Raw genomic sequence first — 13,067 nt, 5'->3', positions numbered from 1 at the left:
ACTCTCTCTCTAGATAGGCCTTTTGTAAGTGGATTCGACATATTATCCTTTGACTTCACATAGTCAAAAGTGATAATTCCACTAGAAAGAAATTCTCTAAGGGTATTATGTCTCTGTCTTATGTGATGAGATTTACCATTGTACATCATGCTCCCTACCCTACCTATAGCCGCTTTACTATCACAGTGTATACATACTGGTGCTAATGATTTGGGACAATAAGGGATATCTTTTAAGAAATTTCGGGGCCATTCTGCTTCTTCACCGACTTTATTTAATGCGATAAATTCTGATTCCATTATAGAGCGAACAATACATATCTATTTGGATGATTTCCATAAGACTGCTCCTCCACCTACTGTAAATACATATCCACTTGTGGATTTAACTTCATTCAATCTGGGTATCCAATTTGCATCACTATATCTTTCAAGTACCGCAGGATATTTATTATAATGCAAAATATAGTCTTGAGTGTATTTAAGATACCCCAAAACTCTTTTTATTGCCATAAAAGGAGTTTTATTGGGATTACTCGTGTATCGACTCAACTTACTAATAGCACATGCTATGTCTGGTCGTGTACAATTCATTATATACATTAAACATTCCATCACTCTTACGTACTCCAGCTTTGAGTCACTTTTACCTTCATTCTTTTGAAGTGCAAAGCTCACGTCTAATGGAGTCTTGGCAATACCAAATTTCAAATACTTGAATTTATCAAGTACCTTTTTGATGTAATGAGACTGTGACAATGCCAACCCTTGTGAAGTTCTATGGATTCTTAATCCTAAGATCACATCCGCAACTTCAAGTCTTTTATATCAAACTTTCTCTCAAACATTAGTTTTGTAGCATTTATGTCAGAAATGTCTCTACTGATAATTAACATATAATCCATATACAAACAAATAATGACCTTGTGATTTGAGGTGTCTTTGATGTAAACACATCTATCACATTCATTTATCTTGAACCCGTTTGCTAACATAGTTTGGTCAAACTTCACATGTCACTGTTTATGTGCTTGTTTTAGTTTATAGAGTGACTTAACTAGTTTGCATACCTTCTTTTTTTTACTAGGAACCACAAGACCCTCGAGTTGTTCCTTGTAAATTTCTTCCTTCAATTCTTCATTTAGGAATGTTGTTTTCATATCCATTTGATGGATTTCAAGACCATATACCGCCACTAAGGCAATTAACATCTGAATTAACGTTATCCTTGTTACTGGCGAGTACATATCAAAGTAATCAAGGCCTTCTTTATGTTTGAAGAATTTTACTACAAGTCTTGTCTTGTATTTTTCAATGGTACTATCCGCTTTCATTTTTCTTTTGAAGATCCATTTAGAACCTAAAGGTTTATTTCCTAGAGAAAGATCAACCAAATCTCACGTATGGTTTCTTAAGATTGAATCAATCTTACTATTGACTGTATCTTTCCAAAAGGATGAGTTTGAAGACGACATCACTTCTTTAAATATTTAAGGCTCATTTTCTAAGAGAAATGTTACATAATTCAATCGAAATGAAGTTGACGTTCTTTGACATATACTATATCTTGGATTCTCATCATTATATACATCCTCTATTGGTTCATTTTGAGGTCATTTAGACCCCCCACTAGACTATTCATTTCTAGTTTTATACGGATAAATATGTTCAAAGAATTCAGCATTATCTGACTCAATTACCGTATTTTTATTGATATCCGGATGTTCGAATTTATGAACCAAAAATCGACATGCTTTATTACTTTTAGCATATCCTATGAACACGCATTCTACAGTATTAGGTCCTATCTTTACCCTTTTAGGCATAGGAACTTGAACTTTCGCTAGACACCCCCACACTTTGAAATATTTCAAGTTAGGTTTCTTTTCTTTCTATTTTTCATATGAAATTGATTGTGTCTTACTACGGGGAACTCTATTGAGTAAGGCACTCATCATTTTCTTTAAGGTTTGATTTTTCCTTTCTGCAATTCCATTAGATTGAGGTGAATACAGGTCATAGTTTGATGGATAATTCCATTCTTTAAACATATTTCTACAAAGGGAGATTCATATTCTCCACTCCTATCATTTCTTATCATTTTGATCTTTTTCTCTTACTGATTTTCAAATATCTATTTTATATTTTCTAAATGTATTTATTGCTTCATCATTACTGTTTAGCAAATAGAAATTACAGTACCTATAACAATCGTCAATAAAAGTTATAAAATACTTTTTCCTACCACGAGATGGTGTTGACTTTATATCATAAATGTCAGTGTGGATTAAGTCTAAAGGATTGGAATTCCTTTCAATGGACTTATACGGATGCTTATCATACTTTGATTCCACACACGTTTGACATTTTGATTTATTGCACTCAAAGTTTGGCAAAACTTCTAAGTTAATCAATTTTCACTATGTTTTATAATTGACATGTCTTAATCATTCATGCCACAAACCATTAGACTCAAGAAAGTAAGAAGAAATAGAATCTTTATTGATTTCAACATTCGTTATATTCATCTTAAATAGGCCCTCAATGAGGTAGCCTTTTCCTACGTACACTTCTCATTTACTAAGTACAATTTTTTTTGTAAATAAATACATATTTGATTATATTTTTATCAAGAAGTGATACAGAAATCAAGTTCTTCCTTAACTCTGATACATATAGGATATCGTTAAGAGTCAACACTTTGCCTAATGTCATTTTCAGGTAGACTTTTCCTATTCCTTCAACTTTTGCAGTTACAAAGTTTACCACATAGACCCTCTCTTCACCTTAAGCCGGGGCAAATGCAGCAAATAACTCTTTATTTGGACAAATGTGGCGGGTGGCACCAGAATCCATTCACCATTCTCGAGGATTTCCTACCAAGTTACATTCGAAAGTATGGCACATAGATCGTCCATTTTGTTCTTGGATTCAACCATATTTACTTGATCCTTCTTTTTACCTTTCTTTGGGTCACGACAATCTGTATACTTGTGTCCAATCTTGTCATAATTAAAGCATTTTCCTTTGAATTTTTTCTTAGGCTAATTTCTTTGTTGTTCAGCTTTCTTCTGCTTTTTTGAGTTATTGGGATCGTCTTCTACAATGTTAGCTCCATTTATTGAAGAATTTCCTTTAGATCTCCTCTATATGGCTTTATTGTTTTCCTCAATGCACAGCCTCATAATAAGGTCTTCAACTGTCATCTCCTTTCCTTTGTCTTTCAAGTAATTCTTGAAGTCCTTCCATAAAGGTGGCAACTTCTCAATTATCGCAGCAACTTGAAATGTCTTCGTTCACAACCAAACCTACAACAGTTTATGTGAACATTTAGAATATTTTTAACATGTTCAAATAAGGTATTCACTAAATTTATACCTTCTGCAAGGAGATCGTGGATGATGACTTGCAACTCCTGTACTTGAGAAACGACAGTCCTTCTATCGATTATTTTGTACTCAAGGAATCATGCAACATAGAACTTTTTGGTTCCTACATCCTCAGTCTTATATTTCTTTCCCAGTGCATTCCACAGTTCTTTAAATGTCTTCATTATGTTGTAGACATTGTATAAATAATCTTAGAGGTTGTTTAAGATGTAATTCCTACATAGAAAATCAGAATATTTCCACGCCTCTGTTACAATAATTCGCTCCTAGTCCGAAGTACCTTCAGGCACTTCTGGAGAATCTTCTTAAATAAACCTTTGAAGATAGAAGGTTGTTAAATAGAAGAACATCTTTTGTTGCCACCTCTTGAAATCAACTCCAAAAAAATTTTTGGGCTTTTCCGCTAATGTCATAGTGGGTGGCGCATTTGTGTGACTGGTTGTGGCAACATTTGTTGCTGCCACACTTGTCACACCATCAACATGATATTCTGTAGTTATTTTTCCTACCACAAAAAGACAGTTAACTTTAGTATAAAATTATACTTATTATAAGTTCGTAGAAACTTATAAATAGCACTTGTTTCTAGTTTAAGGATGAAGTTTTTATGTCTTCCAATCGTTAACCGAATGACCTTTAACTTGTGATGAAAATTTTTATTTCTTCAAATCACTTATTAAGTTCAAACGGAGTAGAAAGCTTAAAGCTTTAATCTCCAGAAACCAAGCAATATAGATTATGAAGAAAAAAGACTTTAGTGCAAAGAAAATGTCACCAAACAAGCAAACAAAAAAATTCCAACTTATTTCCTTAAGATTGTTGTTTTGGGTACACAATCTGTATTATGTCAAAATAACTTCAACACAAGTTCAAGATTAAATCCATAACACTTATGAAGTTTTCCAACACCTTCAACACAAGTTCAATATGAACTATCAAAGAAGTGTGTTATTTTATTTTAAAGAAAAAAGATGAAGCAGAATAAGCCAAGTCCTCTGAATTCACGGAGTGTCCTTAAGGAAATAATTCCTCTCAAGTACCCGAGGTTACGGAATTTTCCTCCCATGATAAAATGGCTTCACAATCAGAATGTAGCGGTACCTCAAACCTTCTAATTTTCTTCAAACTCACTCAATGAAGAGATGATCACAAAGAGTTTTTAGAAGTAGAAAAGTGATTTTTAATGCAGAAATTTTTCATACTACCTGAGGAAAAAAGTTTAGGTATTTATAGCCATCAAATTCCTCTTCAGAAAGGAAGCAATGGTTCATGGAATGGTGTATCATTTCAGAACAGACATGTTTGTCCATTTCGAAACAACATGTCTTTTTCTGAACAGTCATATCCAACCGAATAGTCACCACTTTTTCGAAAAAGTGTATCGTTTCTTCGAAGGGTTGTGTCCATTCATTTTTCATTCACACTAATTGAACCCAACACGTATATCATAAGTATTGGAATAATTCTCATGTTATTATTTGTCTATATATTGATGATTTATTGATCTTTGGTTCTAACATGAATGTTATTGGTGAAACTAAAAATATTCTTAGAAGTCATTTGATATGAAAGGTCTTAGTGAGGCAAATTTTATTCTAGGTATAAAAATTACTAGAACATGTGATGGAATTTTCCTTGACCAGTCACATTATGCTGATAAAAGTTTGAAAATATAATTTCCTTAATTGTAAGCATGTTGTAACTCCATTTGATTCTAGTGTTCACTTGTTTCCTGTTGAAAGTGAAAATGATGTAATAAATCAAAAGGAATATGCTAGCATAATTGGAAGTCTGAGATATGTGATTGACTGCATTAGGCCTGACATTGCATATGCAGTAGGAGTACTTAGCAGGTTTACTAGCAAGCCATTTAATGAACATTGGCATGCTACAGCGAGAGTAATGAGCTATTTAATTAGAATGAAAAATTGTGGTTTGTTATATAAAAAATATCTTGATGTACTTGAAGGCTTTCAACCGTTGCAAAAAAAATTGTTCTAATAGAACTATTTAATTCTATAACCGTTGTTATTGTTTGATAACCATTGCAATAGAGTGTTCTATCACAACGATTGCCTGAACCGTTGCCACAGAATTGACTATTACAACACTTAATTGGGAAAAAAAGCTTTTACAACGGTTTATTTATTCTTATCATAAAATTCTAAGGTCAACCAGAAATAAACCCTTTTATAATCCTTTTAGGGGTCGTTTAGTAGGAAACCAAGTTATGCAGGGATTAGTAATACAGAGATTACTAATACAGGGATTGTAATGCAAGGATTATTTTTTTATCAAATGTTTGGTTTATTGCGTTAAAAGCTAGATATACCATGAATTGTGGTTGGTTTTAAAATTCTACAAATATCTTATTTATATTTATACCCTTGATCTTTTTGTGGATTTTCTATTTTATTTAACTTGACATCTTAAATTAAAATATGAATAATTCATATGCCTGAAGTGGATAGTCCCTTCATCAAATAATTTATGAACCTCTGCCACATCATGCAATGAAACATTATCGTTCAAACAATTGTTGGAACCTCATATACCCTTTTCTTTTAATCGGCCACTCTCTATCTTCAAGGTCATTTGTTTCGTTTCTTTTGTTTTTCCAAGTGTAATTTTATTACATTTAACTAATTCTTCAACGAAACAAACACACGAAATGTATGACTGACATGTCCTATTTGATGCATCAGCTTGCGGATCAAAACAACATCACTTTCTTGTGCATTTTTGCAACATATATGATTTTCAAAAATGTATGATGATGGAAAAAAGACAATATTGGAGACTTTTAAAAAGTAGTGATCATAATAAATTATTCAAATCATTCTTTATTAATTAGCTGGAGAAATTTAGTAAAAGTGAATGAGGGGTAATTTGGTCAGTTACTTTATTTTATCAATGTAATTTTTTTCCTGTATAAGTAATTCCTAGAATTGGTTGGTATAAGATAATACACCCATGGATAAAAAAGAATTAAATTGAGTTGTGCAGTCAAATAATACATTAAATTACATTAAATTTTAATACATGATCTATTTTAAATAATACATCCTACAAAAAGTGTCTTTTAACATATAATTCCACAACCATGACCACCACTGCTACTGCTCCAACCAAGTTCTATCCGCCGCTGCTACGGCCACCATACCGCTACTTTGACCACTATTCTCCGCCCATTGTACCACTGCTCCGACAACCGTACCTCGATTTCAAAGCTGCTCTAAAATCCCTTCCCAACTCAGAACACTTCAAGAAGCCGGAAAGTGCGAATCCCGTACCTCGATTTCAAAGCTTATCTGACTTCAGCTCCTCCACTGCTCCGACAACCACTTCAATTTTTGAGAAAATTTGGGCTTCTGTTCTTTAATTTGGGGATTTTAAGGTTAGTTAATTCTTCTAATTGATGATTTTAACCTAATTCTTAAGTTTCTATTTTGGGTTTTTTTCCCCTTCACTTTGATTGTTGAACGAATGTTTGGGATGGATTTAATTTGGGTGTTTTCAGTTACTACCTCTTTTTAGGTCGATAATGCATCTCCTTGTCTCTGCTCGTATTGTGCTAAATAGATGGAAGCTAACAATGAGTACTTGTCTATTCATAACAATAGTGGTAACAATGTTCATGAAAGATGGAATAATTTAGGATATTATTCATGGTAGGCTTTGTCATAAGTTGCTCGGTAGGCTCAATATTGATGGTAGGCTCTACATTATTGGTTTTATGGGAGGAATAGTGACACAAGTAAATCTTAAATGTTTAGCAAGACTCCTGACAGTGCAGGGTAAGTGTAGATGTGGTCTGACATATTTGGCGTTAGAGCTTTTGTGTTAAATATATTCTTAAGCTTGATACGGTGAACTTGTGTGACCAAATACTCAAACAAGAATGCTGTTAGTTAATTGGAAGAGAGGCGTGTAGTAGTATCATCTGTGTTGGAGTTAATCAGAAGGAGAACATGCGGAGCAACCATGTATAATTAGGCAGGACGTGCCTGATAAATGGCAGACTTCATACGTATGATTAAAGAGAATTAAACTATAAAAATTGGTGTATTTAGTATTCATTGCATGACCAAGAGATTGATTTTCCTTTTATTTTAGGTTGGTGTGGTGAAGAAATCAGCTACGAATGCATTGCGTTGTGTTGAGAAGTGGATGGCCCCTCAAAAGGTTTGTAGTTTTGCACCCTCCCACTTATCTATCACCTTGAGATTTAAATAAAATTACTTTTAACTGTTAGAGCAATCATCGGCAATTATCTTTGATGAAATTAATCTTAATGTAGTAGTAGGTTCTGAATTCTGGCTTTAACAACTCCTCTCATTTCTGCATTAGATAAGTATGTTAGCTATTGTAGAAATAAGTACCTTCATTTTTATAACCCTCCTTATTTAGATGAGTGTGTATTGTCGTACTGGTGAATAGTCTAAGAGTTTTTGCAGTCCAAAATAATCTACAGACACGAGGGGACCCAGAAAAAATTGAAAGGGTTGAAAATGAATTTGAATGAAACAGATATAGCATTGTTCTACTCTATTACTAAATAGTCTCTTGAGTAGTAGCAATAGGAGCTGCATCGTATCCACTGAAAAAGTGTTGCAACAACGTATACTATAATGAACAATCCGCAGTTTCAAATGAATTGGGGAAAAGCAATCAATCCAGAAGTAACAATGAAGTTAACCTTGTGATACTATTACCATATTGAGACATCAAAGTGCTCTTACTGCAGCATGATTTACTCTTTGTGCGTGAAAGCTAGCAAATATCTCTTTTGAACTTCATTTTGGTCATCTAACCAGCAGGTGAAGGTTAAAATTGTTCTTTTGTGCATTTTGCTCGGCCATTTGGCATCTATTTGTATGGTTAGGATAACATCAAAAATAAATTTTATTAAAGAGTATATTATGTAAAAACTGTATGCTATGATTGCTTTTGTCTGGATTTATCCTCATGTGAAATATATGCTGAGTTTTGCCATGTTTCATTGTGAAATTTGAAAAAAAAAATATTTCTTGTTTTTGAAATAAAAAATGGAGTATTTGAAAATCAGAGATTGTGTTGGGCTATCGATACATATTGGAATAGAATTTGAATTTTTGTGAGCAATTTGTAGTGATAAGCGTACTACTTTCATGGCCGAACTAGTAAAAACTGACTATTTTCATTGCCAAACGCTATGTAACTACAATGTATTCAAATGTTGTATTCGTAAAAAAGAAATACAGTATGATAAAATATATGTTATGAAACCATAGGTTTGATGATTTTTCTGCTCTTCTTTGTAGGAAATCTCATATAACCTTCCAGCTTTTCCCAGCCACTTCCCACCTTATCTGGACAAGTATGACGTGGAAACATGTAGAACCTTGATGAAGAGAGAATTCAGAAAAATAGTAGCAGCGAGGATGAGGTCAAATAAGTCAGTCCGACTTAATGCAGTACCACAGGTAGTCCCCTTAGATTATTCCTATCAGCTATCGCGTGACCTAGCTCACAGTATGATATTGGGTTTAAGGTGGCTATCAAGAGGGTAGCGGGTGGCGAGTTCGGGCCATGCAATGGACAAACATGCATAGGAATCGATTATGTGCTCATGGAAACACAATTTTCACCCGTTCTGGTATTAATGGCAGATGAGCTATTATATTTACCATTTCCCTCTTTCTTTCTAAAAGTTCTATTCTATTTTCTCTTTTAGGCAGATAGTGTAGCCACCTATTTATTATTGTAATTTCTAGTATTCTAGATCTAACTTTTGAAGAAGTACATCAAGAAATTTTATGGTGAAAACCTAAAAACTTTTAAAAATCTCGCTAGAATTGTGAACAAGCGCCACTTTGATAGAGTACTCAATCTTCTGAAAGATCCGAAAGTTGCAGCAGCTGTTTTTATGGAGGCTCAGTAGATGAGAAAAATATATAACCCCTCAGTATCCTATTCTACTATGTAACGAGAAAAAGTAAACATCTACACAGGTAAAGAAAGACAACAGTACTGCTGTTTTATCTTCTTGTTTGCTTACTGAACTTACTTGTAAGCCATAAAATTTTCAGGTGAATTATTCATTTATATTACTACGCCTCACTTTTATAAAGTGTAGGACGAACAATTACCTGAACACTAGAGTGTTCTTGGAAAACTTAAACCTGAGAAAATAACCAAGAGCGACTTGGCATATGCTAGTTGTAGGCAGACTACTTCTTAATTCAGCAAGCATTTATTAAATCTGGATTTCTCGTCTGTTTGGGATTGAAGTTTGTGTTGTTGTTCATGCTTGTTGCTGCTGATGTCTTTTTAATCTGTTTGTGTCGAGGGCCTAGTGGAAACAATCTAACCTTCTCAAGATAGGGGTACACTACCCTGACGAGGATGTTTATCTGAGCCCCCCTTAGATGGGAATTTACACTATTTATACATTTTTTTAAAAATCTATATACAATAGATTTATCCCGAGCCGAGCATATATTAGAAACAGGTGCTCTACCTATAAGGTAGAGGTTTCATTTGCATGCACTCTATCCTCCCAGACACAGACTTACTTGCGGGATTACACTGAACTTCTTGTTCTTATTGTGTGTTTAATGTGCGGAATATAATTGACTTCTATTTTAGGATTATGGTGTGGTAGTTTTATTTATACAGAACATGTTGGTTTTCTTTTTTTGGGGTTCTTCTTCTTCTGTTTAGTGAGTTCAAAAATAGTTTATCCGTTATGATTTGGGTGTGCTGCTTTTTGGATTGCTAATTTGCTTTGCAGTCATACTATTTCAGCTTTTGTGGTTTCATTTCTCCTGCTTATGTGAGATTCAGAGTTCTTATGTTAGCTTTACAGAATATTCTTGGTACCAAGCCAAATATAGGAGCTGATTTTGTTAGGTTGATAGCCTGGCTAAAATAGTCTAACTAATATCAGGATTTTGCGTAGCTGACATAATAATAATGGTTAGTGTTCTATCTTCTACTAATAGAGCTGATGATCGTCGTCTTATACATAATTTATCTCCAACATCTCCAATCTTTACCCAACTTCATTAAGGCCAGCTTCTGGTTATAAAAGTGCATCTAACAGGGGATCTGAAAATGCAAAGGTCAATGCTGCATTGAGCAAGCAACATATGTTACATGCTTTTTCCAGTCAATCCTCTCAAGTACACCCGGTAAGGAACTGTCTTTCGTGTTTAGAAGGTGTTCAATAGGGATTCTTTTATGTGGGTTGATTTATTAGTTTTATTCTAATTTCAAGTATGTTTGGTACTTATTGGGGAAATTTGAACTTGTATCTTTTCTTCACCTCTTCATGGTGTTGTGGCTCATACATCTGTGATTTTTTATGTGAATCCTTTTATAGGGTAAAGTTACTCAAGCTATAGGAAGCATTATTCAAGGGAAGGCTTTGTCTAATCATGGTCAGCTGAGGGCTCCTCTGCCATCTGAAATTGACTTGTCTAGTCTCAGATCAGGTGCTCCTGAGTGCACTAATACAGATAAAGTCAGGCCAAAGGCCAAAGTTTCTTAATGGAATAACCCCAAGTGATGGGAAGGTGAGTCCTGATACATTGGCAGAACAGAATCGAGGACCTCGAATTGACAAAATGAAAAGGCAACTGGTTGTGAAGACCTACACTACAAGAGCAGGAAATGTTGATGTGCGAGGCAATGTAGTTGTTCAAGCTGAGGAAGTATAATAGAGGTGATTTTCTGATGGACTTCGTGAATGCCAAGTTTTTCGTGATCAAATCGTACAGCGAGGATGATCTGCAAGTGGGCAGTTTTGTGGTGTCGCTGAAATGACTGGTCCTGTGGACTTCTACAAGGACATGGAGATTTTTGGCAGCAAGATAAGTGGAGTGGTAGCTTCAGTTACTTATAGCCAATTGAACTTTTGATACTATGTGGGAAAACTAATAATCATTTGCTTAAATATTTTACTTTTCGGTTTAGATTACAGTTTGTTGTATATTTGAATTTGGATTATTATTAATGAAAGATTTTGTTGTGGTTTGTATATATAATTGTATATTAGGAAATATATAGGTGACAAAATTGTTGTAATAGCTAATTAAAATAGTTGCAATAGGTAGCAAAAACATATTGCAAAAGAATTAAAAATCATTTCAGTAAATGTCGAAAATCGTTGTCATAGGTAGTGAAAAATCGTTGCAAAAGATCAATAATTGTTGCAGTGGATTTTCGAAAATTGTTGTAATAGGGTTATTGCAACGTTTTTCTATCATTGCAATATAGTCTATTGTAATAGTTCTTAACTGTTGCTATAGACAATATGAAGCGTCGCAATAGGAGATTTAAAAAACCGTTGCAATAGGTCTATCTATTGCAACAGTTGTGTAACCATCACAAAAATCATTGTGATACATCTATCGCAACGATCACATATGCAGTACATGCCAAACCGTTGCGATACATCTATGGCAACGGTTTATGTATCTATAGCAACGGTTTTTGAACCGTTGCAATAGGGGTAATTTCTAGTAGTGACTTGTAACCTCTATTCTATTTATGTTCCCATTTATTCCTCCTATTCACTGCATGGACGATTTCTTCACCTATAAATAGAGGTGGTCTTGCATGGTTTTGATAATATAAGATAAAAGAGAGTTCACAAAAGATAGTAAAAAAGAGAGTTCATTAGTTGAAGGGAGGTGTTCTTTTTGTGGACCTTTGAACTCAACTCTTGTCCAAAGTTGTTGAGTTATTCTTTGTGAGAAGTCTGTATCCTAGAGGAGACAAGTCAACAAGATTACTACTGGACTGGTAAAATAGTTTTGCTGTAGTGGGCTTGAATCTCTTTAAAAAGAGCGAGATATACGCGCTTCAACCGAAAAAAAAGAACATATCTTTTGATTTTTCTTCACTTGTAATTTTTGAGTTGTAATATTTTTATTGTATTTTTCACCCACATAAAATATAGCTCACTAAATATTATATCATCAAAAACAATCTAGACCAAAATATTACTTTATAATATAAAGTTCAATACTCATTTAATACACAATTCATAAAATGCTTATAATTATTCATTATAACTACAATTAATGAACATATAAGAAATTACTAGTTCAAAACTGACTCAGTCCACCCTCAAGCAATTCAACCAATGCCCTGTTTAATCCACTAGCATATATTGGCACCCAACCAGAGAGCATTCGAATTGAGTCAACTAAGATAGTGAAGTTCAATCGATTGGCCCAGACAAGTATGGCGAATCACATACATACGCCATATCGACTAGTACAACAAGGATGTAGTTGCGTATGGTATTTGGTTCCAGGATTATGATCTTATCTTTTTAATGCTATTATTTACCAAGCTACATACCAAAACCCACCATTTGTCTTAACTGGCTTTCTGGGCAACTTTCGCGTTTGGGAATATTAAGGTTGCGTCCAACTGCAGGTCTATAAAATTCCACATCAAGCATATAGAAAATTTACATTATAATTTTATAGTTGTAGCATAATTTTTTTTTAGATGTTCAGCCATTATTGAAGCTTTAAGCTTCAAAATTGAAAATCAAATTTTTGTAAATAAGTTTTATTTCGAATGGGTATGATTGCAAAAGATGGGTTATATATTAAGGAGCTCAAATCTAAAGTTTTGAATGATTTAGTATATAGCTTTGAGGTGTTTTGGAATGAATTTG

The 13,067-nt window shown here is 33.8% G+C and overlaps 1 protein-coding gene across 3 annotated transcripts; it reads left to right on the top strand.

Annotated features, from left to right (window-relative positions):
* Positions 1 to 6,357: 6,357 nt before the first annotated feature.
* LOC107853357 lies at positions 6,358 to 11,413 on the top strand. Of its 3 annotated transcripts, XR_007042712.1 has the most exons (6): positions 6,419 to 6,785; positions 7,505 to 7,573; positions 8,692 to 8,853; positions 8,922 to 9,026; positions 10,476 to 10,563; positions 10,755 to 11,413. XR_007042712.1 is itself a non-coding variant. In XM_016698356.2 (5 exons), exons 2-5 carry the CDS (start codon positions 7,559 to 7,561, stop codon positions 10,920 to 10,922), a joined length of 450 nt encoding a protein of 149 aa, XP_016553842.1. In that variant the 5' UTR covers positions 6,422 to 6,785; positions 7,505 to 7,558; the 3' UTR covers positions 10,923 to 11,413. The 3 variants fall into 3 exon arrangements, 1 of the variants encoding a protein (XP_016553842.1); XR_001669739.2 differs by having other exon boundaries at positions 6,358 to 6,785; positions 8,922 to 10,563; XM_016698356.2 differs by lacking the exon at positions 10,476 to 10,563 and having other exon boundaries at positions 6,422 to 6,785.
* The last annotated feature ends 1,654 nt before the right edge of the window (positions 11,414 to 13,067 follow it).

Source organism: Capsicum annuum, chromosome 7, assembly GCF_002878395.1.
Source record: "Capsicum annuum cultivar UCD-10X-F1 chromosome 7, UCD10Xv1.1, whole genome shotgun sequence".
NCBI classification, from domain to species: domain Eukaryota; kingdom Viridiplantae; phylum Streptophyta; class Magnoliopsida; order Solanales; family Solanaceae; genus Capsicum; species Capsicum annuum.
Note: the sequence above shows the minus strand (reverse complement) of the source record. Positions and strands in the feature narration are given on the sequence as shown.

Bases quoted from the DNA above. Each gene is read 5' to 3' on its own strand.
- LOC107853357 (XM_016698356.2), top strand. The intron at 8,854-8,921 runs GTAGTCCCCTTA...ATTGGGTTTAAG, and splicing joins GACTTAATGCAGTACCACAG to GTGGCTATCAAGAGGGTAGC. The intron at 9,027-10,754 runs GTATTAATGGCA...ATCCTTTTATAG, and splicing joins CACAATTTTCACCCGTTCTG to GGTAAAGTTACTCAAGCTAT.